The sequence below is a fragment of the Chelonia mydas genome, chromosome 16 (assembly GCF_015237465.2).
Source record: "Chelonia mydas isolate rCheMyd1 chromosome 16, rCheMyd1.pri.v2, whole genome shotgun sequence".
Taxonomy (NCBI): domain Eukaryota; kingdom Metazoa; phylum Chordata; order Testudines; family Cheloniidae; genus Chelonia; species Chelonia mydas.
The window spans coordinates 11,719,732-11,746,387 of NC_057857.1; the positions used below are offsets into that span (position 1 = coordinate 11,719,732).

The 26,656-nt window shown below is 45.2% G+C and overlaps 1 protein-coding gene across 6 annotated transcripts in view; it reads left to right on the forward strand.

The window, feature by feature from the left end:
* Positions 1–26,656, forward strand: part of LOC102932197 (collagen alpha-1(XXVII) chain B) — a 299,945-nt gene that overhangs the window by 178,329 nt on the left and 94,960 nt on the right. For all 6 annotated transcript variants that reach the window (XR_006286160.1, XM_043530414.1, XM_043530416.1 and 3 more), the window contains 10 exons: positions 1,593–1,646; positions 2,083–2,127; positions 9,492–9,545; positions 11,284–11,337; positions 11,490–11,543; positions 13,700–13,753; positions 14,064–14,117; positions 15,995–16,039; positions 17,987–18,040; positions 19,301–19,345. Coding sequence is in view for 5 of the 6 variants with exons in the window: in XM_043530414.1 (XP_043386349.1) it covers positions 1,593–1,646; positions 2,083–2,127; positions 9,492–9,545; positions 11,284–11,337; positions 11,490–11,543; positions 13,700–13,753; positions 14,064–14,117; positions 15,995–16,039; positions 17,987–18,040; positions 19,301–19,345 (513 nt within the window). In the remaining variant the exon portion in view is untranslated. The remainder of the gene's footprint in view (positions 1–1,592; positions 1,647–2,082; positions 2,128–9,491; positions 9,546–11,283; positions 11,338–11,489; positions 11,544–13,699; positions 13,754–14,063; positions 14,118–15,994; positions 16,040–17,986; positions 18,041–19,300; positions 19,346–26,656) is intronic.

Sequence of the window (26,656 nt, forward strand, 5' to 3'; positions counted from 1 at the left end):
CATACCCATGAACGTCAGCTCCATGTGTATCGCATATTGGAATATGATGCTTCATGCACTGTAGGAGATGGCCCTGGATGTGGAAATCTTCTTGAATGAATTGCACCTTTCTCCTCGCCACTGCTGGATTTGAGGAACTTTTGGAGTAGGAGCTCATTTAGAACTTCTGGGATTTCTTCTGGAAAGGACTTTTCACTGCAGATGTTGATCCATCTATAACGCTTCTTTAATCCCCATGGACAGAGGGATGGAGGGAAATCTATCAATTCGCCAGGGCTCATGGTACAACATCAGTGGTGTTTAAAGCACCGGCCACAGTGAATGGTTGAAAATGTAGCAAGGGAGCTGTACAAAGGCAGCTAATGAGCCAGGCCACCCTTGCCAAGATCTCACTAGGTATCCAATAAACTGGGGCTAGGATTTTCAAAGGAATCTAATGAAGTTAGGCACCCAACTCCCATTCAGTTTCATACTTCCTTAGGCTCTTCTTACAATCCCAGCATAGGAGTCTGCTAAGAGAGCTCAGGGGCTAACAATTTAAGAATAAAGAAACAACAGAAATAAAAATGCAGCAGGGTATTGGCCTGTTACCTTTGACTGCTTCAGCGTAGCAGTGCTGCTCTGTTACGGAAGTACTTTTTAAACTGTGAAACAGATTATGTGGCAAGCTTTGCAGGAGACGGTACAAAAGTAATTGGGTCAAATTTCAGACCTACTTTGTTGGAGTTGCACCTGCTTCAACCAGGTCTAGATTTGAGCCTTAGACTTGAATGTAGATCCAAGAATCTGCTGAATTTAATCCATAGCTTTCCTAACTTCATATTATTCTCCTTTCTTTGTTAGTCTCCTACCTCCTCCACACCTTCAGCAGCACACATTTTAGATTCTATATGTGTAGAACTTTCTTGGTGTATATTCCTTAGATGTTAATCCCATATTGAGTTTGGGAAGGTAGGTGGTATTCCACCTACTTAATTTCACTGAGTAGGTTTCAGCTGGTTATATTTCTATAGATAGTCTATATTTCTTATTTTAGGGCCTGTCCTTATTCCCATTGAAGCACATGAACTTCTATGGGAGCAGGACCGGAACATTCCTTTGTTCTTCTGGTGTTGTGCATTGCTGAACTGCAACAATTCTCTACACAGTTGGCTGCATTTCAGTAGCGGATGAAGTGATCCCTGAGGAGAACTTCCGCATCAGTTAGTTACGTTTACAAAGTGTGTTTGGTGTCCTTCGTTCTGAATTAAAAATGTGATGCTTGTAGAAGTTGCTCTTCTTACTTCATTATTCTGTAAGACATATACTTGGTATTTCTATACTGAGAAGCTACCTATACACTGATTATAAATCTCTTGACTAACAGGATCCTGCTTCCATTGAAGTCAATGGCAAAACTTCCATTAACTTTAAGGAGAACAGAATGTGGCTCTTAAGTTTTCAAACAGCAAGAAAATCCTCTTTATATGTTACTCAACCCAGTGAACTGGTGAATAGGGTTAGAGGCCCTGGCAGGAGGGTTTTCATGCCATATATCAGGATCCATCAGCTACACACCTAATAAATTTGATTTATTGTGTTTCTCTTACCAGGGAGATATGGGTGCTTTCGGACCAATAGGCTATCCAGGACCAAAGGGACTAAAGGTAAGGGAGTAACTAAGCCTTGTGCTCTCTTATCTGTCCAAACCAGGACTGACTCTGTCTGAAGATTGTTCAGTTCATTGTTTGGGTGAAAGTGGTTGTCTTTATGAGGAGAAGGTTGGGCAGTAATATTTGTCCACTGACCAGTGAAGGATGGTAGACAGAACATCACTCTGGCAGTCTGCACCAGGTGTGGATTACTGGGGAATGCAAGGAGCATTTTCTCTGTGCAACTTCAGACCGCAGGGGGTAATTGGCAGTAAATCCGATGATCCACCTCAGAGGCTGTATGAGGAGAGAGACCTGTGGCCCAGACCAGATAACCCTGGATGCCATGCATTTTGGTGTATGGTCCCATTAGCCCTGTCGGTGACTTAGACCTGATTCAGGTCTTCAAGATACCGTGCTCAAACTCAACTTGGGCTTCCTCTTTTTTCAGGGGCTGATGGGAAACCCTGGAGAACATGGACTGAAAGGTGATAAGGTGATCTGAATACTCCCTTATTGCACTGTGTTTTATTCTGCATGTGAAATCCCACTTGTAGCTTCTGTTTCGTATTCTGCACCACATTATGTGCCCCATTCTCCTTCCTTTTCTGGCTGTCTACCAGAAATCCCATCCTCTTCATCATTTATCATCTGTTCTCCTTTCTTGACACTCCCATCTATATTTTCCTTTCTTTTTAAATAAAATGTCCATCCTGCCCCTGGCCTACAGAACTCTTCCCATGGCATCACATGGGGTGGGAACATTGCTACAGTGTATATGAGCTTACCCTTTTAGTTTTTCTGGTAACAAGTGTAGACACAACTGTTAAGGTGTAGATTTGAGATCAGCATGAATCTTACTGGTGACCAGAATCTATGCTATGGAAAGCCCCTGGTGTGAAAAATTACGTCCCTGAGAGCCTTCACCTCATTTCAGCACCACTTCCTTTAAAAAAAAAAAAGGGGCGGGGGGGCAGAAAACCCCATTGGGTAATATTTCCCTTTCAGATGAGTTTTCTAGGCTAATCCCGGTCAGCTCCTCTGTCTTTACAATGATGCTATTGTGTTTGGGTTATATATAATGCATTGTATGACAATGTGGTTTTGTTGTTATGCGTTTAGATCTTATCACTGGATGGGGTAGAGGTAGGGCTTTATCAGCATTGTTGCCACTTTCATTTATTAGGGCATGTTTCAGGGTGTCTCACAATATGACACAAACATGCAGGCCATGTTCTTTCTTCTCCTGAGGAAGGTGATTGAGAGACCAGCACAGAAGCTGGATGAGACTTACCTACTGGAACCTCGATTAAAAAACAACGTTAAGAGATGTAAAACCTCATGTAGCCGCTCTTATTTCAGGTTAAGATTGGTTTATATCAATTTAGTTTGCTGATAAGGAAGAATCAACTTAAACTAAATTGATACAAGCCACTTTAAAGTAGAAATAAGGGGTGGGAGTTGCAATGGTTTAACTAAATTGGTTTAAAATGCAGCGTGAGTTAAACCAGAGCAAGTGTGAGTGTAGACAGGTCTAACTCCCATAAACGACACCCTCCTGCAGATGCTTGGTTGTAGGGTTTGTTTCTTCCTTCAGAAGAGGGAAATGCAATAGGGTAATTAGCCTTATGATGTTGACTGCTTGGGAGGATAGAGCAAAGGGGTAGTAATTGTATTGTCCCCCTCCCATTTTCGGGGGGTGCTTTAATGGCACTGTTGCATTCATTCACTTGCTGCTGGTTTTAAACTGTGGTCGATCGGCACTAAGCCAGGTCAAGGAGCCAGATGCCCTCGTGCCCTGCATTGTGCTAGCAGGTCACTGTCGCGCTCCAATGTACCCAGGATCAGCTTCTGCTCTATAACACCTCACCCTTCTGGGAGAGTGGGGGGCACAACTGGCGGCAAGGCATGTTTGGGCGGAAGGGAGACTTCCCTATAAGGGTAAGTCATGGTCGCTATAAGCAGGAATCCTGACCCAGCCCTAACTCCAAGGGCCCACGAACTCTCCCGGCAATGCAGCCTGCTCTCCCTGAAGAATTGGCTTGTCCTTAAGATGCTGAATCTCTTACGGATTGGCCAGTGTTTTAGGCCTCACAGGCAATATCATTCTCCCCTTTTTACAAAGATTATCAGATCTGTCTATTTAACGCACTACGTGCGTCACGGTCCTTAATGTATTTATCTTTACAACACCCCTGGGAAGTCAGAAAGTTCTAGGGGATTGGATCTGGATCTCCTGTGTCCCAGTCTAGTGCCCTGGCCCCTACCTATTGTTCCTTCATTGCTACCAGCCATCCTGCTTTTGGCCTCTCTCTCTCTTTCTTTCTCAGCAAGGTTGGAAGAACCCAGCGTTTTCTCTCCCTTCTCTGACCACCTCTCCCGTTGCATCCTCCTCTGACTGGGCACACTTCCTGCCTGGATTTCATTAAGGCCCTTTCCCACTCCAAGAATGACAAATGATCTAGCTCAAGCCTTCTCTATCCTTAATGAGTTGACTTTTCATTTCAATATCCTGGGGCACTGTCAGAAAATCAGATCAACGATGATATCACAAATGGGAGAAAGCTTCCAGATGGCTTGGGGGCATCCTTTCCAGCAGTCACACAGCCAAAGCCCTGGGAAACACAGGGCCAAGTAAATAAAACCCATGTCGAATTTGACAGCCTAGTTCTCTTTCACACAGGTGACCGCAGTCAGTTTTGATATTTTAACTATAAAGTCTTTTACTCGAGAGGCCAAAATCTCCAAATATGCTGCACTCACTTGCACAGATACAAACGAGACATATCAGCTCAGTAGTGAGATTGGGAAAGTGTGTTTTTCTTTCGGCCTGTGTTTTTCAGCTTTTTGGTTTTGTGATTTTTTTTTTTTTGGCATTGGTATGCAGCCAGTTGGCTTGTTTCTAATACCTAGACTTAGCTTTTCTAAGTGATCAGTAACCTGCTGTATTCATTTGGTCTCATGCTTCTTTATCTTAGTGCATCTTTTGGTCATATTGATCACTCTGTCAATTTTTATATTGTGCACCATGAGCAAGAAACAGGTGTCTTCTCTCCTATCTTGCTGTATTATGTTTTTAATTATTGGTATTCTAGTAGAACATATAGACCCTGTCTGATACTGGACCTGGTTGTGCTAGCGCTGAATATACACACAGGAAGAGACAGTCCCTGCCCTCAAAGTGCTTACAAAGAGTCTAAATAGACAAGACTGACAAAGGAAGGATTATCATCATCATTTTACATGTGGGGAACTGAGGCACAGAGAGATGAAATGATGTGCCCAAGGTCACCCAGGAAGTCTCTGGCAAAGGCAGGAATTGAACCCAGTTCCCGAGTTCCAGTCTATTTCCTTAGCAGCAAGACATCTTTTCCCTTTTGCTTCCTTCCTCTTTCATTTCTGTGAAACTATGTTCCATCCCAACCACTGCTCGGTGCCTCAGCATCTTTCTTCCTCCATATATGCTATACAATTGAATCTGTTAATAGAAGTCTTGGATGTAGTGAAACTCCTTTCGTAGTGAGGGTGCAGTCCCCAGATTGCCCTCCATTTTGGTCATGGTGCCCCTATGCATAGAGTGGAGTGGGAGACGTGACTTTAAAGTAAGGGTCTGTTCTGCATTCACATCCTGGATATCTCATTACTAGTTTCCACCTCTGATGTGCATTTTACATGAGTTTTCTGTGGCCCATGGCCTTTCTCTGATCCCTTAATATCCCTTTTCTGTCTGTCAGATCTTGACTTCATCACTACCTTCCACTGTCTCCTTTATCCAAACCTCTACTTTGCTCTAAAGGCCAGAAACCTAAGACACTTCCTTGGCGCCCATGTTTCCCTTTTGTATCTATCTTGTCTGAGAGTTTGTCTACCACCATCTCTGGGATGTTGCCAGCATTTGTCCTTTCCTGCGTGTTGCCTCTGCAAACAGACAGTGATTAGTACCTCTATCACTTCCTGACTAATACAAATCCCTTTCTGTTGGGTGTGGTGGCTAAGGTTATGGAAAACTTCTTGGCTGAATGCACTGAAGTCCCCATCCACATCACAGATAAAACCTTCTGAAGCATAACTGGGCTCTGACACGCTCAGCTTGACCTAGTTACAGCTAACACAGTTCGGCCTCCACACGGCAGCATTTCCCATACACAACCACGTGTCAAGTGTGTTGGTTTGTGCACACCCTTCACACTGCACATCCGTGTTTGTGTCAGCTGCCCAGGCTCCCTCTGTCTCAAGCAGGCCCTGCCGGAGGTACTAAGTGGGGTATGTTTTTGCATGGTACCTTGCACTTTAGAATGCCCTTCCACAGACGCATCTGGGAAGTAGGACTGCCTGACTCATGTACACAGCAGTACATGGGTGGGAGGTCCCATCTGCATGTCACAGCTATGTTCGAGACTGACAGTCTTGTTAACAATCCTGCTCACAAACCGGGGTCAAAACAGTAAGGAACCACAGCCAAGAATTTCAAGTGTCTAGTGACTTTGGGTGCCCAATCTCAGACATCTTAATGGGGGCTCACGTCCAGGAAGTGCTGAGTACCCATCCTTTGAATGCCCCGGCCCTTTTAGGTGTGTCAGATTGGGCACCCAAACTGACTAGTCACCTTTGAAAGTCTTCATATGCTAACCAGGTTGAGTTTGCATGTCAACCATACCTTCTTACAACCTGGTTACTAGCTAGCGTAGATGGCTTGAAGGCTCCGTAGAAAGAAACTGCCAGCTTTATTGAGCATGTCTACTCTGGCTGGGCATCCATACTGACTCCTAACTCAGATTCCAGGGTCTTGTCCCAGCATGGGTTGGGTCTTGTGTAAAAAACCTGGGGTAGATTCTTGGAAGGCAGTTGCTGATGTCCTGTTCAGGAATGCAGAGACGGCTTCCCTAGAAAGTGGCCAAAGAATTTATTGCAGGAGGTGTGTAGAAGGGGCAGCCCATTACAGAACCAGAAGAGAAGGGGGAATGAAAGCACCAGCTCTGCTCTCCTCTGGTGAATGTGGAGTTAAACTCCAGCCCCATGTGGAGCTATACATTTTATATATATAGCCCAGACATTAGACAGTATCTGGAGACAGAAATGCTGAATCAGCAGGAGTGGTGCAGCATTCACCCCCGCCAGGCTGACAATAATCAGTAATCTTTTGTAATTATTAACTCAGTTCAGATGAGAGCAGCCTTGATTGGCCAAATTCATTCCATCTGCCACTTCTTGCTGCCGAGCAAAGGTCTGAAAGGGACTGAGGGCTTTGAGAGTGTTCCGCATCCTGCTTGGCAAGGTGGGGCTCTGTCACCTTCCATCAGGGCTTGCAGAATTTGGCCCAGTGTGTGCGTCTCTCTCTCTTGGTGGAGATTTCCCCACTTTGCTGCACTGGAATCGCAGAGCAGGGCTGGTGGGGGCATCCTTAGGCGGTGACAAGCCAGCAGGCTGGAATTCCTAATGTGAGAGCCATGCCGCTCCAGAGGGAAAATGGGAATTAACGGTAGGCCCAGCAGTTCTCCTCAGAGCTGTGGTTTACAGGATCTTCCTAAGGATAGCTAGAGTTACTTCAGTTTTACAGCTGCAGTATCACGTTAAACCCTGCTATTACAGTTTCCTAGCCCAGATGGTTACAGGAGAAGCACATGGTCTTCTGGCCTACTCCAGCTACTGGGTTGTTTTTCCCACAGTGAAGGAAAGCTCCCTTCACCCCTTTGCCAGGGAGGTCTGCTCCAAGCTCTTTGAGGTAGTTATCCCCCTTCCCAGCACCGATTGTATGAGGCAGCACAACAGAGGAATTAAAAGTTTCTGCATGCTTTGCAACAAAATGTGCCTAATCCATGTCAAACACACACACGTTCCAGCCACACTGCTGAAAGGCTATAGACTGTTTGGCGCCATGGATAGCAGCTGGACGGATATACATGGGGTATGCCACACTTGGGTAGTGCTTCCTGAATCCATCCCATGAGTGGTTCTATACCCTCAGTGCCTTGAAGGTTAATGACAATGGGTACGGGCTCTAGTCTCACATAAACCAGGCCTCTCTTCTACTGGAGGATCTCTTGTCTTCATTATAACCTCTTATGGGGAAGCCCCAGTTCCAAAGAGCATGGTTAGTTCCAGAAAGATAATGTGGAACTGTCCATAACTAATCTGCTTTTGGTAAGGTAGAAGCCCCTCTGCACATCCAAACTTGGAACTCTGTTCCTTAACATCGTCTTTACGGATTTCCCATGAACTGCCATTTCTTTCCTCACCCCTACCTCATCAAGATGATTGAAGACTGATTTCTCTTTCAGATGATCTGTATCAATGGCTGTATGTAAAATAAAGTATCACTTCCATCCATGAGCACTTCAGTCTTTAGCTGGAATCTTTTTAGCCTGCGCAAGTCTGGGACCTCCATGTATTTTCCTTTTTAAGCAGCTTTTTTAATGCATATTATATCATAGCTTGGTTATGAAACAAATAAACCTTTTCTTATGGCTCTCAGTTACCAGGTTTGACAAAGGCAGGCTGGTTCTCAGAACAAACCCAGCTTCTTCACCCCAGGCTGCTCTCCCATCTCTCAGGGCAAGGGAGAGTGGCCCAGTGAGTTGGGATTTTCAAGGCTAGGGTGGACAAAAGACTAGAAAAATTAGAACATTCAAAAATTGGAACCATCCAGCATTAGCAAGGAGATGGGCTGGACAGTGCAACTAATGACTCCCGTACTCAGGGTTCATCTTAACGAAGTGGTGGCACTTCCACTGATCTTCTTCTGTGCATTTGGAGACGCAGTTATGTTCATTAATCTCTATAATCACTGAGTGCTCAGTTGTTAACCTGAGTGGAATCTCTCCTCGTGGGGCTTTTTTATCAAGTGTTGGAAGTCTGTGACTCTACATCTAAAGTTCGTGGTCTTCCATACAGATTCTGTTTAGAAGTATAGCTGTATGCATTGCTCTGTGCTGCTCTCTTATAAGAAAGCCAGGTCTGGATGGACTGGAGGAACAATGTATATGGGACACTGCCTCCATAGCATTTGCTGCTATTTGGCCTTGTCGTCATGCAAAACTTTTACAAAGATTACTTCTCGCATTTGTGTTGGGGAGAGAAACTGCCTCCCCCCTCCCTTTCCTCTCTATTCATTAGAGCAGATTTCCCAAATCTGATTTCCTAATCAGTTCCTCTGATGGGACAGTTGTTTCTAAGTGCCCAGAGAATAGGGATCCTCTTCCAATTTGGAGAAAACAAAGGTCCCGTATTGGGTCATCTCCCTAACAGCTCAGTGCTAGCCTGCCCATTTCTTAGTCAGGCTTCGTGGCTGTGATTCTCAAAGGGACCTAAGTCTCATTGAAAGTAAGCCAGCATTGAGTGCTTAAACCCCTTTGGAAATCCCAGCCTAGATTTCTGCAGTAGGTTGGTACTGAGGGATTTCAGTAGATGTTCAATACTTTTATAGGGGAAGGGGTTGATCAGTTCTCCCAGTTCCAGGCTATGCCTTCAGAAACCCCTGGGAGCCAGGCTCTGTAGAGGAGAACAACCTAAGAGGAAAGTTCCATTTACCAATAAGCAAGCTGGCTGTTTTGCTCAGCTGTATTTTGACATTCATCACCTATGTGTTGCTACTAGCAAGGGAAAAGCAGCCTGTAGTCTTCTCATCTAACATTTTTTGCAGCAGGCACAGGTATTTGTATTTTCTCTCTCCTGTGGTTTTGTTTCTCAGTTCAGATTTGTTGTTGGAAAAGGCATATTTTGCTCAAGATTGTTGTGATGGATTATGACTTTTAGTTTGTCACCAGTTCTGTTTGAAAGGGGCCTGAAATAATTTCCTATAGACCTGGACGGTTTTGCCATTGACGGTGTATATTGTAACTTTCTTTGGTGATGTGTATTCAGGGTGATCAGGGACTGCCAGGTGTTCCAGGAGATATTGGATTCCAAGGAGACAAGGTAATTGCTTTCAATTTTTCTACTTACATAGATAACATGCATAGCTGCCTGCTTTCTCTGCTAATATTCAAACCATGTTCTTTTGAAAGCTCTGATTCCTCCTGATATAAAGACACTATAGTTATTTGCATTACACCCTCAGATTCACCCCCCGCTCTGCATAGCTCTGAGACCTTCTTGAACCGAAGTCGATAGAATGGGATTTTTAAAAAAAAAACATGCAGTTCTGTACGGGAAAATAAAGTGCTTCCTATGGAAAAGGTCATAACCTCCCGCAGAAACTGAAAGTGATGGAAAAAGTTCTTCGGATTAGGAGCAATATGCCTGGTCCGCTGGCTGCGAAGTCAGTGAATTTGTCTGCTACAGGGACTTAGGCCCCAAAGCAGCAAAGCACTTAAGCATATGCATAACTTTAAGCACGAGCAGTCGGAGTCCTGTTTACTTCAGTGGAACTACTGGTATGATTAATGCTACCCATGTGTTTACGTGCTTTGCTGGACTGGGGCCTCTGTAGTGGTCAGCCACGCCTCCCTACAATAGCCTATATGTTCTTAGGGCCATATTTAGAGGGTACAGCTCATTGGCATCAGTGTGGGTGACCCTGCTTACGCCAGGGTTGAATTTGGCCCCAAGAATCAATAGGTCTTTAGCATGTGTCCCTCTGAATACAACCAGAGAGCAGGGAATTTCAGGCAAAGAAAGCATGCATGCCAGGTCCCTGCCCTACGATAGCTTGAGTGTCTTTGTGCTACGTATTGGTAAACACAGTACAGTATGCAAAGGTCTGTGTAGCTCTTAGGATCAGGGTGCGGAGAGTGCGTGTTTTCCACATGTTGGGGAGCAATGTGCGTATGTCCCGATGAAAAGATGCTGTCAGGAGATGTGTGCTGGATGTCTGGGTGCAGAGAAGAAGAGTGCCTGCATTAGCCAGGAAGATCACGTAGCAGAGAGGGGAAGTGTCAGTGAGCCAGATCCCAGAGAGCAGATGTGTGGGTTGCCTGTGTAACAGGTATAAGGGGCCAGGCATGTATATGTCTGCCAGCTAGGGAGGAGAGTGTGTGAGCACCTGCCAGCCAGGGGTTGGTGTGTGTAAACAGCTGTGTAAGGGCCTGTAGGGAGTGGAGTTGGAGTATTAGCATGTAAAACTCTACAGATCAGAGGTGGGAAACCAAGAGATCCCTACACCATGGGATCCACTGTGCTGGGATTTTCATTGGGGAAACCACCAATCAAAGGACTTTCAACAGCTGGCCTTAAGACCCTATGAGAGCGAGAAAGAAGAGGATGTTGGAGAAATGTAAGTGTACAGCAACGTTAAGTATAGGTGTCCTTCTAGAACTCAGTCTTCTTGAAATGAGTGACTCTTAAAGTCCTCTCCTTTTTGAACCTTCAGGAAAGTCTTCCCCAGCCTTGTGTTGGTGACAATACCATGCAGCCCTATGAGGCAGCACAGAGGACTCCTTTCTCCTCCCCTTACACATGCTGAGGTCCCTCCCCACATCCGGGTGTATGAATGCACAAAGTGAAAAGAGAAAAGCTTATGCTTGGCAGGTTTAATCTGTTCTACTGTGTCCTTCCATGGTGTGGTCACCCACCCCCCAAAGCACTGGATATGACTGGAGTTGTCAGGAAGAAAAGATTCTCTCGCTGTTGCAGAAGCATGGGGTGGGGGCTTTACAGTGGTTATTTTGCATCTGTTTAATTCTATTTACTGAAAAATTGTTTCTCTGTTTCCCAGGGCAGTCAGGGCTTTCCTGGGATACCAGGAGCCCGAGGGAAGCCAGGTCCCCCTGTAAGTAATGCCTTTAACCATCTTCTGTTTCCTAATCTTGCCTCTAAAGAGTTCAGTGCCCAGCTGGAAAGAGAGCTCAGCAGGGTGGATGTTATTCTAAACAGGAACCTCAGCAGCTGTCTCACATTCACCCTTGTTTTCTGATTTTGCAGGGAAAGGCTGGTGACAAAGGTCCAGTTGGGTTTCCAGGACCACCCGGCCCTGAGGTATGTGCCTTCAGCTCTGATCATTCCTTTATTTGTTAATTTTGCTGCCTGTCTTCATTGGCAAACCTTCATAATTCCCCCACCTCCCAAGCAATCCTCACTGCAAAGGGAAATGAGAAACAGCCATTTGACAGCTGCAGGCTACTTCGCTGCTGAGATTCCGCCTCCTTTGAACACCAGCTTGGGTTTTAATTTAGGAATCATTTAGATACTCACTTCCCTGCCAGTCTTGGAAACCACTCTTCAGGTGGACCCATCTATAGATTCGGTGGAATTATTTGCTCCTGACTCAACCAGTAATGCTCCATGTGGATGCAGGGTTGAAGTCTTTGCTAGCAAAGGACAGGCAAATTCCTGTTGAACTCATTGCTGTTGTGCTGCACTGACAGGTGGTCAGTTTGCATAAGGACCCCTCCTCTGTGGTTTACCTTCAGACGGTACCCTCCCTCCCCACTCCATGCAATCTCTGGGGGTTTCCAGTCATAACTCCATGCTATGCAGTAAGCCTCTCCCACATTCCAACCCAGCTGCAGTGATGTACAGTGAGACCAAGAGGATGGAGTCCTTTTGGGCCACCAGTCCCAACCCTCTCTCTACCTCAGTGTGATACCAAGGCCCCACTTGTTGTAGTCTGTTCTCTCCTCGTTCTGAGGATGTGCCCTCAAAGACTCTGGTAATAGGATGTTCGGCCTGGCTGAAAGACTGTTTTAGACAATTATCTCCCTCAATTTTTTTGTTTTGACCCCTTCTGCAGCATCACGTTCACTTAAAAGAGAAGTTTCCTACAATCACTTAAATTGCTAATAATGCTTAGCGCCTTTTCCTCCATAGGGTTTGAAGCACACTAAGAAAGGCGGTATCATCCCCATTTTTCAAATAGGGGATCTGAAGCCTAGAAAGGTGAAGCGAGTTGCCCAAGGACACATGAAAAGTCAATGGCAGAACCCAGCTCGCCCAGCCTTCTCTCCTTTCCTGTGGAGCAATAGATATAACCATCATGGCATCCCTTGCCTGTCCAAGCAATGTCCCAAAGCTGTCTTGGTCACTTGGCCTCCTGCTCACCAGGCAGCTCTCCAGCCTGTTTTTTTTTGCTGCCCCCTTCCTGGGGAAGGAGCTCCTTTCCTGAGCCAAACCCTGTCAGAAAGGTTCCTTATTGGTCAGGGGAGAGGACTGGGGGCCCACTCTTCCACTTTGGAAGATCATACGTCAGTCATGGTGAGGAGAACAGCAGTGGGTTTTCAGCTCAGCAGGTTCATCGTTGTCCTATAGTGAGTCTCAGTTCTTCCCTGTTTATCCTTCTAGCCTCTGTCGTGGGTAACCTGGGAATCTTTTTAACCAAGTACTCTTCATGTTAGAAGACAACTCCATTGTCCTCGCCCAAAACCACATTGCGATGCCTTCAAGTACAAGATCAATTTCTCTGCAGCATGTTGTGATTCACACCCTTATTAATAATTAGAAAATGTTCGTCATGAGCCTGAGAGCCACTTGCAGTGCTGGCTGATAGACTGTTTTCCTTTCATCAGCGTTCTGGTATTTTGCTGGGCCTGGAATGGCTCTCTGTCAAGTGGTATCGCTTAGTAATTCTTGTTCTTTGTTTCTATTGGAAATGACTGTGGATTCCTTTGTTTCTTCAGTGAATGGGCTGTGGGTGGAAAGGGGGTCACTGTTTGGTTAAAGACAGCAGCTAATGAGAATGTCAGCACCTTTTCTAATTCCTAGGCTGCTTCCCTTTGTCATTCAGGCCGGTGTTTTATTTCTCTGAGAAATGAGATTATATACTGCCTGATAAAGATGAATTAAAAACCAAAATGCCATTTTTAAATATGTGATGACAGGGAGGCCCTTACAACAATGAATTTTGGAAGGAGATGGACCAAAAAGGGGCTGTTGATGGAAGGTGTGCCTTGTTCTTACTTAAACCAATAACCTAGATCTCTTTTCTACTGTTACTGTCTACCACATACTGGATTTCATCTGGTTATTTGAAAGCTGCTTCAGTCACTGCGGATGCCCCACAGTGGCCTGTATGTGCACAGTGCCAGCAAATAATAAATGTCACAACACAAAGTATCAAGTTAAATCTTTAGAAGAGCACAGGAAGCCTTTCCAGAAAGCTCTCTAATGTAACACCAACCATTTCTGATTCTCTCTAGGGCTTTCCAGGGGATATTGGCCCACCAGGACAAAATGGCCCCGAAGGCCCGAAGGTGAGCGGCTCTCAGATAGAAGCCTTGTGCTGAGTTGGAAACAGCCAATGAAAACACAGATGTGGGAAGGGGGTGGGGGGAAAAAGCCCTGGAGATTCCTGGAGATTGTTCTGGCTGAGACTTGGGTTTGGTCTGTTTGGATTGAGGTCCCTCCAAGAGTGGGATTTTTCTTTTTTTTTTCTGAAACAAAATTGACATTGGATCCTGTCCCATGGCAATGTGTGTCGGAAAGAGATCCGTCTCACTTTAATGGACCCTCAGAGCTTATGCTTCTATTTTCTGAGAATCTTTCCTTTTGGATCCATTGCAGGGGAAGCCCGGAGCACGAGGTTTACCTGGGCCGAGGGGACAGCCTGGCCAAGAGGTAAGTGTCCATGTGGCTTTCAAGGCCAAATGCAGTTCTTGTCCAAGAAAACTTTCCCTTTCCAATCACGTTAATCTTTCGCCTAAATGGGGCCCAGGGTTCCAACCGTGTGCTCCATCTGCACCTGGGCGCAAATACTTTGTCTCAGTCACCAGTCAGAAACCTGCAACATCACAGACCCACTGGGGTTAGCGCTCAGGGCTACGTGCTCCTCTCAACCCCTGCATTCAACTGCTGCTGGCGTCAGCAGAGGCCTAGCCACCCCATTAGCTTCCTTTTTCTACCCCTCATCTTGGTGCCGTTTTCCACTCAGGCCCGTATGCCTGAAAATCCTCCTTTCCTGGCCCACAGTCCAAGGTGCCTCTGTTCTGTGTTCCTGCATGCATTGCCTTAAAGTGCATTTTCTAATGTGAGGCCTACAAACTCTGGTCTTCCCCACAGAGTAACATTGTCTTCTAAAATAAATAATGAACAGGATGTACCCACTATTCTCCAGTGTGTGCACATGACCTTATTGCTGCATAAACCCAGGTCTGCTGCCTCCACTCATAGAGTTGTGCCTTCATTCAGGGCTTAATTCTGCCCCTCACTACGGGGGTGACCCTTGAATTTGAAACACTTTAGCAGAGACAGTGAGCCTCGTTCTCCTCTTGCTCACAACAGCTCTACACCAGTGTCACTCCAGTGACTTCACTGTAGTCTCTCTTGATTTACATCAGCCTGAGTGGAAAATCAAGCTCATTGTCTTTTGTCTTTCAAGAGCCATCTACATTTGTAGCCCTCTGCAAATAATCCAAATTCAGTGCATGAACTGAAAGCATTGTATAATAGCAATAATAATTCTTAGCCTTATTTAGCGCTTGTCATTTTAAAAGAGCTTTTACAAGCATTAACTAATTCATCTGCATGACCCCCACCCCACCTGTGAGATAGGAGAGTATTCTATCCAATTTGCAGATGGGGAAACCAGGACATAGATTAAGTGGCTCACCCCAGGTCACACAGTGAATCAGTGTCAAAATCAGATATCCTTGACTTCCAATCCCATGTTCAGTCCCATTGACCACGTGGCTTCTATTAATCATTCTAATGGTCTAACTCAAAACCACTAGAGCAATGGGTGGTCTAAGAGCACTTTCAGTTTCTCTTTCTATTGTGGGTTTAGTCTAGACACTTGAGATCACCATCATGTGGCTTAATTGAAGGTCTCCTAGAAACTTTAAATCTGATCCAGACTAAACACAAACTGACAAGGAACCCAGATGCAGGGCCTAGTCCAATTGTCATCTAAGCCTTTGGGAAATTTCAATAGTGGAGCCAATCTAGTGTCTTGTGTGAAAGTGAGGGAAAAACCTCAGTATATTAGCCAGTTTGATATGTGTGAAAGTCTGTGAGAAACCTTGCACCTGGGAGAAAAAGAGCAAGCTCTCCAGGGTTTGCATCCTTGGCCAAACCAAGTTAATCAGATGCCCACGATCAAGTACAGTATCTCGTGGGCCAAATTCTTCCCTTTGGTAAGCACATGCAATTGCCATAACTTCTCTGGGAATTTCTGGTGGGCGTCCACAGGCAGGATTTGCCTTTAGGTTTATTCCTCTGGCACTGGGATGGCTCCACAGACATATCTGGCTGCATTGAAATGGGATGGGGTATCACAATGGTGATGAGGTCTCCCAGAAAGAAGTGCTCTGATAATCTTCCTTTCTAGTCTGATGGGATGGAACTGTTAAAATGTTATGACAAGACAGCTATTGCATAAGCATGAGGATTGTGTATTTAAATGCTGATGGCATTACAAGCTGTTTACTTTCATAGCATTTCTGGAACCCAAGAGACCTATAAGATTTTCTTACTAGTTTCATTTTTTTCCCCTTCAGGGAGATGAAGGACCCATAGGGCCACCAGGGTCCCCTGGTCCAGAGGTAGGTTTCACTGCTCTTAAGTGGCCTGCTCAGTTACTAAGTAGCTCTATACACCTCACCAGGCATTTGAGGTTGGAAATAAAAATGAAAGATTTGAACCCTCTGTTTCAGTCAAAGAACAGTCCTGCTGGCAAGCATTGTATTGTCTATGTGCAACAAGGGATTGATCCAACATCCATGTAAAATCAATGGAAAGACTCCCACTGGGCATTGGATGGGGGCTATATAATGTCTTAATATTCAGCTAAAGGTAGGGCTACGTTAAAGCCCCATATAAACACCCTCTAACTTTGGGATAGTTCAGATCCAAGTGCAAACTGTGTGACTTGGACCTAGCTCCATAATTCATCCCCGTGTTGGCTTCCACGATTCAAAAATATGTCCCTGGTCTCATTTGAATGCTGTATTTGTTTTTAAAGGAGAAGAGCAAGAAAAAGGATGGATTGAGAAATACAAGGATATGGACAGTAGACTTAAAAAGTCCTTTTGTCTGCCCCATAATGTGAAAGTAGGGGACCCTCAATCAAAACAACAGGGCAGTATATTTGGGATAAACAAAAGGAATATGGTCATATCTTTGGAACTCACCACTGCAGGATTTTATGACCTCTGAGAATATTTGCAGGATCGTGATATAATGGTAACCAGATCTTACCCTCTGGGTGTAATCTAATTGCTATACAGATAAGGAAAGGAATGTCTTATCCCACATACAACTTACTGCTATTGAGCACATGCGTTGATACAGGGATTTTCACTGCTCTCTATAAAACCAGGTATTGGCTGCTACCAAAGAGCAGAGTGATTCCTTGGATTTGATGCTATAAATCCATTCCAGTCCCAGCAGCTAGGGCAGAAACTAAAGCAGCTTTCCCAGGCAGGGAGTAAGTTTTCACTGGACCTTTGGTTTGGGGGTGTATTCCTGCTTTGATGGGTGATAAGCACGGGGAACATATACTCACGCACAGAGTCAACAGTTCGCACTGCTCTGTGCTGGCCAGCAGTGATGCAACACTGCTGCAAGAAAGCTCCTATTGGCTGAATTCTAGCTGGTACCAGTGGGATATTGTTGCCAGGAAGTTCATGCTCCCAAATCCCAGCTAGTTTCTGTGGGATGCTGCTGTGACAAAGCTCATACTGGCACTAGGAGATGCTCCCTTTAGGGGCTCAGGATGCTGGAGCCTGAGCTGGCACTAGGCACAGATGGCTGCTGGGAGTGTTAGGATGCCAGATGAAAGCAATGTATAATTACCCAGCATTAAAAGGGCAGCAATAAAGTCCTTCCATTCATTTCTTACAACACCCATGCTGCACTTCTGGTGTGATGCTGAAGAGATGAAATTTGCCTAATGGTGGAGCAGAGACTTCCTTACATATGCAGTTTCTATCTAGAGCTGGGATCCAGGTCATCCAGAGATCAGACCCAGGGCCAAGGCATTGTGCCCTGGTGCCTAGAAGGGCTGCCTTGGGGTGTTGTAAGCTGGATTCTTTTGGAGACTCTACTTTGTAAGCAGAGCTGAGCAAATCATTGATTTTTCAGTTCGGCCTCTGAACTGAAAAATCCAGGTTTGTTTCTAACCAAAACTGATTTTTTGTTTGCTTTTTTTTGCTCTGTGAAATGAAAAAGCAAAAAAACCAAACCCTTCATTCGGGTCAAACATTTTGAATGACTATTCGAAATGCCATTTTTGAAATTTTGGTTTTGGGCGCTTTTTTGTCAGTGGAAACTATTCACTGACTCTGACCCAAATTCATAGACCGTTTCAGTGCTCCCTAAAATGCATTTTTCAGTGAATTTATTATTTGCCAAAAAAACATCACCCAGCTCTATTTGTAAGTTGCATCAGGTCACGCAGGCTGTGGCTGCTGTGATCAAGGGCAGCTGCAACAGTTGGGAGCAAAGACAATATTGAGCCTTTTATATTCATCATCCTTTGTACGTTTCAGGGTCGACCTGGCAGGAAGGGATTTCCTGGAAAACCTGGCCCTGATGGTCCAAAGGTAAGGCGGGAGGGGTGTTCATACCAGAGAGCTGATGGGTTGGGGTGGGAGCCAGGAGGAAGAGGAATTCAAGACTGGAGTGAAACTTCAAGACCCCCTCACATTTAACATGTGTCAAGCTTCCAGTTTCCATCATAGAAATGAAACCGGGCAGTGAGGATTTGCTCTTCTCTCTGCATTTCTTTGTCTTCGGCTTCTGGAAACTCGGCCTCAGCTTGGTTTCTGTGGAAGAATGACTGTGCATTTTTAAACCACACGCTTTATTATAAACAAGTGTGTTTCTCTTTTGATATTAAACTGTTTAATTGTTTTTCCATTGCCTCTCCGTTTTTTGTTCTGAAACCATGCTAACCATTCCTATCTCTGCTGTTTCACTGGCAGCAGGAGGAGCTATTCCAAGAGCAGCCTGCGCTTCACAATACCCCCACCCCCAGCAAAAAAAAAAAAGTCAGCTCTTTAAACAAGTAAATAACAAAAATCTGTTCTGGCAGCACATCTGGAGTCACATTATCTGCTGACTGAGAAAATGCAGCTGCTGTGACCCAGAGACAACACCAGGTTAGCAGTGACTGTCTTTTAGACAGCCTGTCCTGAGTTACTCAGACACTTCCCTGGACCAACTCTTCCACAGCCCATCCTTCTCCCTGGTCAGTCTGGGCTTATGTACATCCCTGTGCTTTTCTCTCCATCCTCCGGCCACGCTTTCTGAACGATTGTAAGAAGTTGACTTTTTAATGGTGATCACAGTAAGTAATCAAAGTCACCACCAGAGGCTGGATTTTCAAGTGCACTGCACCCACGATTGATCCTGAAGTTTTCCAAAGAATTCTGCACCCAACATACTGAGCTTTTAGAAATCTGGTTCCTTATTTTGGTGCTCAAATGGGAGCTGAGCTCTCTTGAAAATCTGGCCACAGAAGTGCATCTGTCATGTTAGCACAGACTCTGACTCTTCGTTCCAAATTAACAGGCTCTTGGAAAACGTAGACAGCTTGGCAGTACCTATTTTGAAGGCTTGATCTCATTAAAAAGTGGGCTGAGGCACCAGTTTGGTGCAGTGTCATAGCACAAGGCTTGTTAGTGCTGGAACTCTCAGTATTTGAGACCCAGCACTGCTCACCCAAAACATTTAGTGACGCCTGTCACTAACCCTGTTGTGCTGCAGTTGAGGCACCAGGAGTTTAACCCTTTTGGAGAAAGACCTTTGACAAAGCAGCACTGAGTTAGCCTTCTGTGATACCTCTCTCCATCTCAATGCAGGGTGAGCCAGGACATCCAGGGCGGACAGGAAAAGTTGGTGATCAGGTAAACTCCTTATTTTCTTTGTCCATTTGAGTGTCTCGCATGTACCCATTTCCTCATGCAGCCCTGGTAGTGGGGCAGAATCTTGACCTGTTCGCTGAAGATCAGGTGTTTTGTAAACACTGGGATTTTATAATATATGAAATAGTATGGGGGGTGTGTGTGTGTGTGTGTGTGTGTCGCAGAAAATGGTTGCCCTCCTTGCCCCTGTATTCTTTTCATCCTCAAGGGCCTCTCCTTATTCCTACTTTTCTTGCAAAATCATTCGTTCCCAACAAAGTGGTTTCTTTCATCACTAAGCCCAGATCCAGTTAGCTCAGCCTCAGAGCACTGGTGACCCAGTGGGTGGCTCTCAAATGTCCAGAAGTTGTCAGTGGTATTTATAGGTGCACATGGCACCCTGCGGACAGTTTGTACAAAATAATGGGTTCCTGCCCTGAGGCACCTGAGACCCAATAGGAGATACAAATCAGATGCTAAGGCTATTCCCCGGTGCAAACTTGGTAGAAATAATCATCAGTTTCTTGAGTCTTTACATGGTCAACACCCTCTCACTGCCTGCCTGGTCCATTATTGTACTGACCCCATCCGTGAGGTGCTGCGCTTCCTCGAATCCTTCTGGATTCACTGGAAGCAGGGGTCACTCAGCATCTTGCAGGTTCATGCTTTTGGCAACAAGAGAACAGTGATGAGCACTGCTTCATTGCACCATAGAAGAGAATGTGCTGACTAGGAAACATAGGAAGATGCATCATCTCCATAGGCTTCAGGGAAACCACAGGGTTCAGGGGAAATGAAACAAATGTTCCCCATCTTTGTGTGATCGAAACCAACCTACCTATCCACGACCAGCCCTGAAATTGCAGCCACAGAGCCTCCGACACATTCTTCTCATTCCCACATGACCACATCGAGCTGGACTCGTCTGATTTGGCCAGAGCAACTGAGAGGCTGACCAGCCATTGGCAGAGGGACGTGCAACTTCTCCTGGCAGCCAGCTTTTCGTTGCTTGTCAGTCAAGGTCTTTGGTTTGTTTGTTTTTTGTTTTTCAGCCTCCCTGGATCTTTGTTCTCATGTATCCAACAGCTGGAGGTCATTTGTCTCATAGCTCTCTGACCAAGCATGTTCAAAAGCCAGTGTCACGAGGGGCAATTATCAGTGCTAGCAAGACTTTCTCAGGGGTTTGGCTAGATTGCAAGCTCCACTGAAAAGGTTAGTTAGTTCTCCGTAAAGCACCATGCACGCCTGCAACGCTATCGAACTAACACAGTATAACCACCAGGCCCTTGCAAAACTGGGGACATCAGTCAGCCTCCTGCTGTTCTTGTTGCTACTTCAGGGATATAATGTCTCAAGACTGTTTACCTTAAACTCTGAGCTGGCCTCTGGCCGCAAAGCTTGCAGCTACTGTATTCCCTTCGTTTTCGGGGCATCTGGGGCACGTTTAGGGCACACAGATACCAGCCCTATATCCAGAGGCTAAAGTTCCCTGTTAGTGTCTTAATTTTTTATGGCAGATTAAGGGATTTATATATCTCAGCAAACTTTGCATAGCACAAACTGAGTCCAAATACGTTTCAATGGCTTCTTTTCAAAGACATTTTCAAGTAGATTATAAAAACAGTGGAAACAAACAATGCTGGGAGACATGGAGGTGTATTGGACAGAGCACTGGACAGAGACTCATGAGACCTGGGTTCTATTTCCAGTTCTGCCACTGGCCCTGGGCAAGACACTTCCCCTCTCTGTGCCTCAGTTTTCCCATCTGTAAAAATGGGGATGATGATACTGACTTCCTTTGTAAAATACTTTGAGCTCCACTGATGTATCGTTAATATTACCACCTCTTGCAGCTCACACCAAATGGACTTTACAGAATTTTCTTCAGACTCGGGGCTCAATACAGAGTAATTTGATCACTCCGCAACCCGCATTGGTTTCAATGAAAGTAGAGAATGCTCACCACTTCCTGGAAGCGTGATCTGTTTATTTATTAATGTTTGAAATAATAAATATTTGGTCCACAAAGAAGAAGCAGAGGTGCTTAGGATAGTGTCATTTTCGGTTTCTTTCAACAAGATCACTCATTTGTTTGTTTTTAAACAATTAAATGGGGCTTATGGGGAGGTGGAAATAATAAACAATAAAACAAAATCCGCTCAGTGCACAAACTTCTCCATTCTCTGTAAGTTTCACTAAACTAAAGGAAGAACCTACGGGAACACAAAATGCTGAATTGTATTAGCAGGCAATTTAAATAGGAAAGGTTGATCTTATCAAATAAAACACAGGGCTGGAAGTCAAGTGACCTGGGTTCATTCTTGCTCTGCTGCCAACCAGCTGTGTGAACTTGGGCAACTCCCTTTAACTCTCTGTGCCTCAGTTTCACCCCTGCAGGATGAGAAGGGTAACCCCCACTGCAGGTGGCAGTAAGACATGTAATCAATTTAGAGTGTAAGCTGTTTGGGGCAGGGACAATCTCTTGCTCTCAGTTCTTACTCTGTACAGCTTCTAGCACATAAGAGCAGCCATACTGGGTCAGGCCAATGGCCCATCCAGCCCAGTATCTTATCTTCAGACAATGGCCAGTGCCAGAGGCTACAGAGGAAATGAACCAAAAAGGGCAATTATTGAGTGATCTATCCCCTGTCATCCTGTTCTGGCTCAGGGACACCCAGAGCACGGGATTGTGCCCCTGATCACCTTGGCTAATAGCCATTGGCGAACCTATCCTCCATGAACTTCTCATTCTTTTTTTGAACCCAGTTACCTAGAGCTCTGCGCGGACCCAAAATTTGTATCTGCATCCGATCTGCAAAAATGGGTTGCGGATACAAAACAGATATCCGTGGATTTGCAGAGCTCTAGTTCTACATGTGCTGGGCTCTGATATCTATTGAGAACTCTAGGTGCTATTGTATTGCAAATAATAATGAATATTTAGAAAGTGCTTTGAGATCCTCAGCTGGAAGGTAGTGCAGAAGGACAGAGGATCATGATTATTATTCCTTAAGTCCCTCAAGGATGACTCTGAATAAAAACTATAGGCCCCATTCAGTGAAAAGAAAACACAGCTGGCCTCTGCTGATACTGAAGCCAGTACAAGAATCTGAAAGCTGGCTGTACTATTTTTACTCAATTAGTCTCTGTCTAGAAAAAATTCCGTTTCCTTACCAGTTATGTCATTATAACAAAAACGTCACACCAGGTTTGTGATAAATTACCTCCTTTCCTGGCACACCTTTGCTAGACAATGCTTAGAGTATTTCTTCCCTTCCCCCTCCAAATAGCATCATTTGGAGCTTTGGGTCAGGGCAAGCCAATACTGGGGATTTTTCATAGAGCGGTGGTGGAAGTGGTATGGGGGAAAAAAACTATACCCCAGATTTCCAGCCCATGAAAGATCTGATCTTCCCCATTTCCTGCCTCTCCCAGACAAAGATGCTGTCTGAGAGGCCCCCATAGCTTCTGTGTCAGCGACGCAGCTTTTCAGAGTTGCTGCTAGGCGCTCGGTAGCAACTGCCTCTGGCTGGAAGCAGCCAGCGTGGTGGTGTGAAATAAGATCACATATACATCTCCTCGCTAGGCTCAAGCACTCTGCTTTCGGGTCCGTATGTTTAAGCAAACATGCGAGTTTTGGGAAGCTTTCCAGTGTTACTTGAGCATTTGCTGGGAATTTTTAAAACCTGTAGGGTGGCCCCTGACTCCTTACATCTCCTTTGCAAAGAAACTGACTCAGGACATCCACTAGAGGTTGTGCTCTGGATGCTGGAAGGTCTCCAGCTGCGCAGCTCCCCACTCCCTCCAACCTGGATCTGTACGGTTTAACCCTTCCTTGCCAGCAGGTGGAGACAGAAACTGGGTGAGCAAAGACACCACAAGGGCCAAGACACCAGCCTTCCCCGTTACTGAACTGTGTGAAAACAGGCCCCAAGGATGGGAACTGCCTGAGTGTCCATGCCAGAGGCAGAAACCAAGCCAAGACGACACCAGAGGCGAGGAGACCCCTGCCTTCCCCCGGCAGGAGACAGAATAACAAACTGGGGAAAGGTGCCTCAGGGGCAAAGACCCCCTGCCTGCCTTGTGCTGGGGACCATAAAGACTAATGATCAGCCATGTCAGCAGAAGCAGCAGGGAGAGCCTGCGCATGACCTATGCTCTTAACAAGGAGCAGATTCTGTTCCAGCAGCAAGGTCTCAGTGCCTCCCCTCATCTTTAACAAAAGAATAACTAATTGCCATCTGGTTACAGTGCATCCTGTTGGACATTATGTTCAGCTACTTACCAGTCACATGGGGAGAGTACAGTGATGCTGTACACTTGACCTTTGAAGACCCAACAGTGAAGATTCTGTGCCTGTTGCAGACCCCTCTCTAATTATCAGCTTTCCCTGAGTATTGTTAAGATTTCTGAGTACTTTGAGGTCAAGACAGCTAACCTAGCTCTTTACTGTCTGGCTTAGTCCCATCTCCATCAGTCCCATGCCTCTGACTTGTATCTAATTGTCTCTGAGAGTCAGTGGCTACCCACATCCAGGTATAAATTCCGTGTAAGGTATTTACGTGGCTCCCACTACCAGAGTATCTGAGCTAGGGTAAAAATGTATTTACCCTCACAGCACCCCTTCGGAAGCAGGGCAGTGCTACTATCCCAATTTTACAGAGGGGGAACTGAGGCATGGAGAGATTAAGTGACTTGTCTGAGGTCAAGCAGGAAGTCAATAGCAGAACAGGGAATTGATCCCAAGTCTCCTGAGACCCAGAGTAGCACCCTAACCACTGCACCATCATTCCTCTGGGGAACTAGTGCTTCTGAGCTGTGTGGCCCTTTGCTTCCAGGTCTACAAACACTGCAGTGCAAGAATCTTCCTTGTGAGACCAGGTGTTTGGTCAACATGTCAAAACACATCTTTTGTTCAGTGCTCAAAGTGAAGCACAAAAATTCTAAAGGCAGAGGGTGGGGTCTGAGCTTTGGTGTGCAGAGAGTTAAAACCACAGAAAATTCAATGCAAGTCATGCAGTGCGGGTTAGAGTGGCCTCCCAAATCAGTGATATTTACTGTTTTACTTTCCCTTTCTTTCATCTAAATGGGATTATTGTACATTACCCTCCATTCCTTTCTGCTTCCATTTGTTTTGTTTTCAGTTCTAACGAACCAGTGAAACACCAGGGGCCAGTGATTGGCTCCTGCTGGGAGCAGTTGGCGGGCACTCTGTGCCTGTGAGCACGTGCTCATGCTGAGCTCTGCTGTTGGTTGGGTGTTTCAAATGGTGTATGATTCATTGCCGAGCTGCAGCAAAGGGGACGAGCTTAATTGTAACGGGGCTGCATGATAAGCCAGGACATACTGAACAACTCATCCAGTGTAAATGTTTTACATTCTTTACTGGTTACTGTGGGACTTTATCCATGCAGCCACTGCTGCTGGGATTTCATGTGCTTTATTACGCATGGTCCTTGAAGTTGTGTTTGCTGCTATGTTTGATTTCATGGCAATTGCTGGGAGGTTGGAAAAATATTTTACACTGGGTCCATTTTGTAGCAGTGACAGCAATCTAGGTCTACATTTCTCCCATGGCTTTGCTGGTCAGTATCTGCCATCATTGGCTCTTTTGGTAATATTTTAAGGCACGTATTGTTGTTTCCTGTGTTCTGTTCAGTGTCTCAGTCACATTTTGGCCAGCAAAGAGCTTTGTGAGCCAAGCCCTCATACTGATTTCAGATACCCCAATGAAGTCAATGGGACTTTATTTTGCCTAGACACAACTATGTTGTTCGTGTATGCTTTCAAAAGTATCTCTCAAGCTAAAGTTAGCTCATCATAGTACACTGGCTGCAAAAGCCAGAGGGACATCTTACACCACTGGGTCTTCTGCTTCTTCTATTTAGCTATGTTGCTACACACAGTCCTCTTCTTACTAGGTTCACATGAAGCAATGATGTCTTCCCTTGAGTTGTAAATGAGAACATATGCCACCACCATAGAGATCTCTCTACAACTCTTACTGGAGCTAGATGCTATACTAAGAACCAACCCACATTGCTTCACCCATTCTGCCACAAAAAATGGAGTGTGAAGTGTTTGTCTCCTGCCTGCTTGCATTTGGAATATATGTGATGATGCATCCGCCACTGCCCGGTAGCTGAGATGATGAAATTGTGACAGAAATAGGATCCCATGGGGACATGTTGTTCGTACTCTGCTTTGAACTCTTTCTTCAAGGTTAATGCTCAGTTTCTGTTCCAATAGCCCATCACTATAGCACTGAAATGGCTCACATTGGGAGGCCAGGACACAGAAAATGTCACATTTTTCACATTTAACATCCAGCTGAGCCAGCTAGTGGCTTCCTCAGTTTTCTCAGTCTTGCCAGCCTGTTAAGTTCTTTTCATAAAGACTTCCCATAATGTAAATTGGCGTTCCATGGTGGGCATCCATTTTGACATGGAAGGCTGTGTACCCACCCTTAGGAAATATTCTAAAATGGCCTTGCTTTCAACAGTGTCAATAGCTTTGTTTATTGCAGGTGCCTATAATGTTGTGTGGGACACACTTTAATTAGCCTCTGAATTTCATATGCCTTTTCACCTGCGGGAGAGGCTCTGAAATCACTAGGTTTTCAAGAAAACGGAGAAACATTTGACTTTTTACCTTTTACGGTAGCTTTCAGCCTACATGCCTTTTCATTTAAGTTGCTTGGTCATTCTACCCTGTGCTAGAAGACCAGCCTTTGTGTTTATGGCCTTGTGTCCAGGGTCAGAAAATAACTAATAGTTATCAACTATGTATTTGTACCTTGGTCTGATTGAAAAGAGAATTGATCCATTGACTGTGCCACCTAGTGGTCAGATATTGTCATGTCTTTACCTTCTCCACCACTGTGTTCCTGTGTTGAACAGTTCAGGCTTTTTCTTAATTGGCCATTAGGATAAACACGGCTTCACCTTTCTATGTCTCATAGTATGGGTGTTGGATTTTTCTTTCTGATATGCGTCCTAGTGCAGTAGAATTCCTTCAATTACGTTCCTTGATCTAGGTTATGGCTGGGAGCATTTTAAAATACTTGCTGAAGAGAATGCTCGTTCTTGTGAGAGATGCTAGTTCAACAGCCTGGAAACAACATCAAACTTGAGTTCCAGGATTTCTTCTGAGTCCAGCTGTGGCTTGTTGTTGTATTATTTATCTGTTTATTTGTATTGCAGTCCTTCATTAGAACCCTGGTCTTAAACCAGGGCCCCACTGTGTGAAGCTCCGTACAAACCCAGAACAAAAAGATGATCCAAAGAGCTTACAATACAAGCATTCATTCCATAG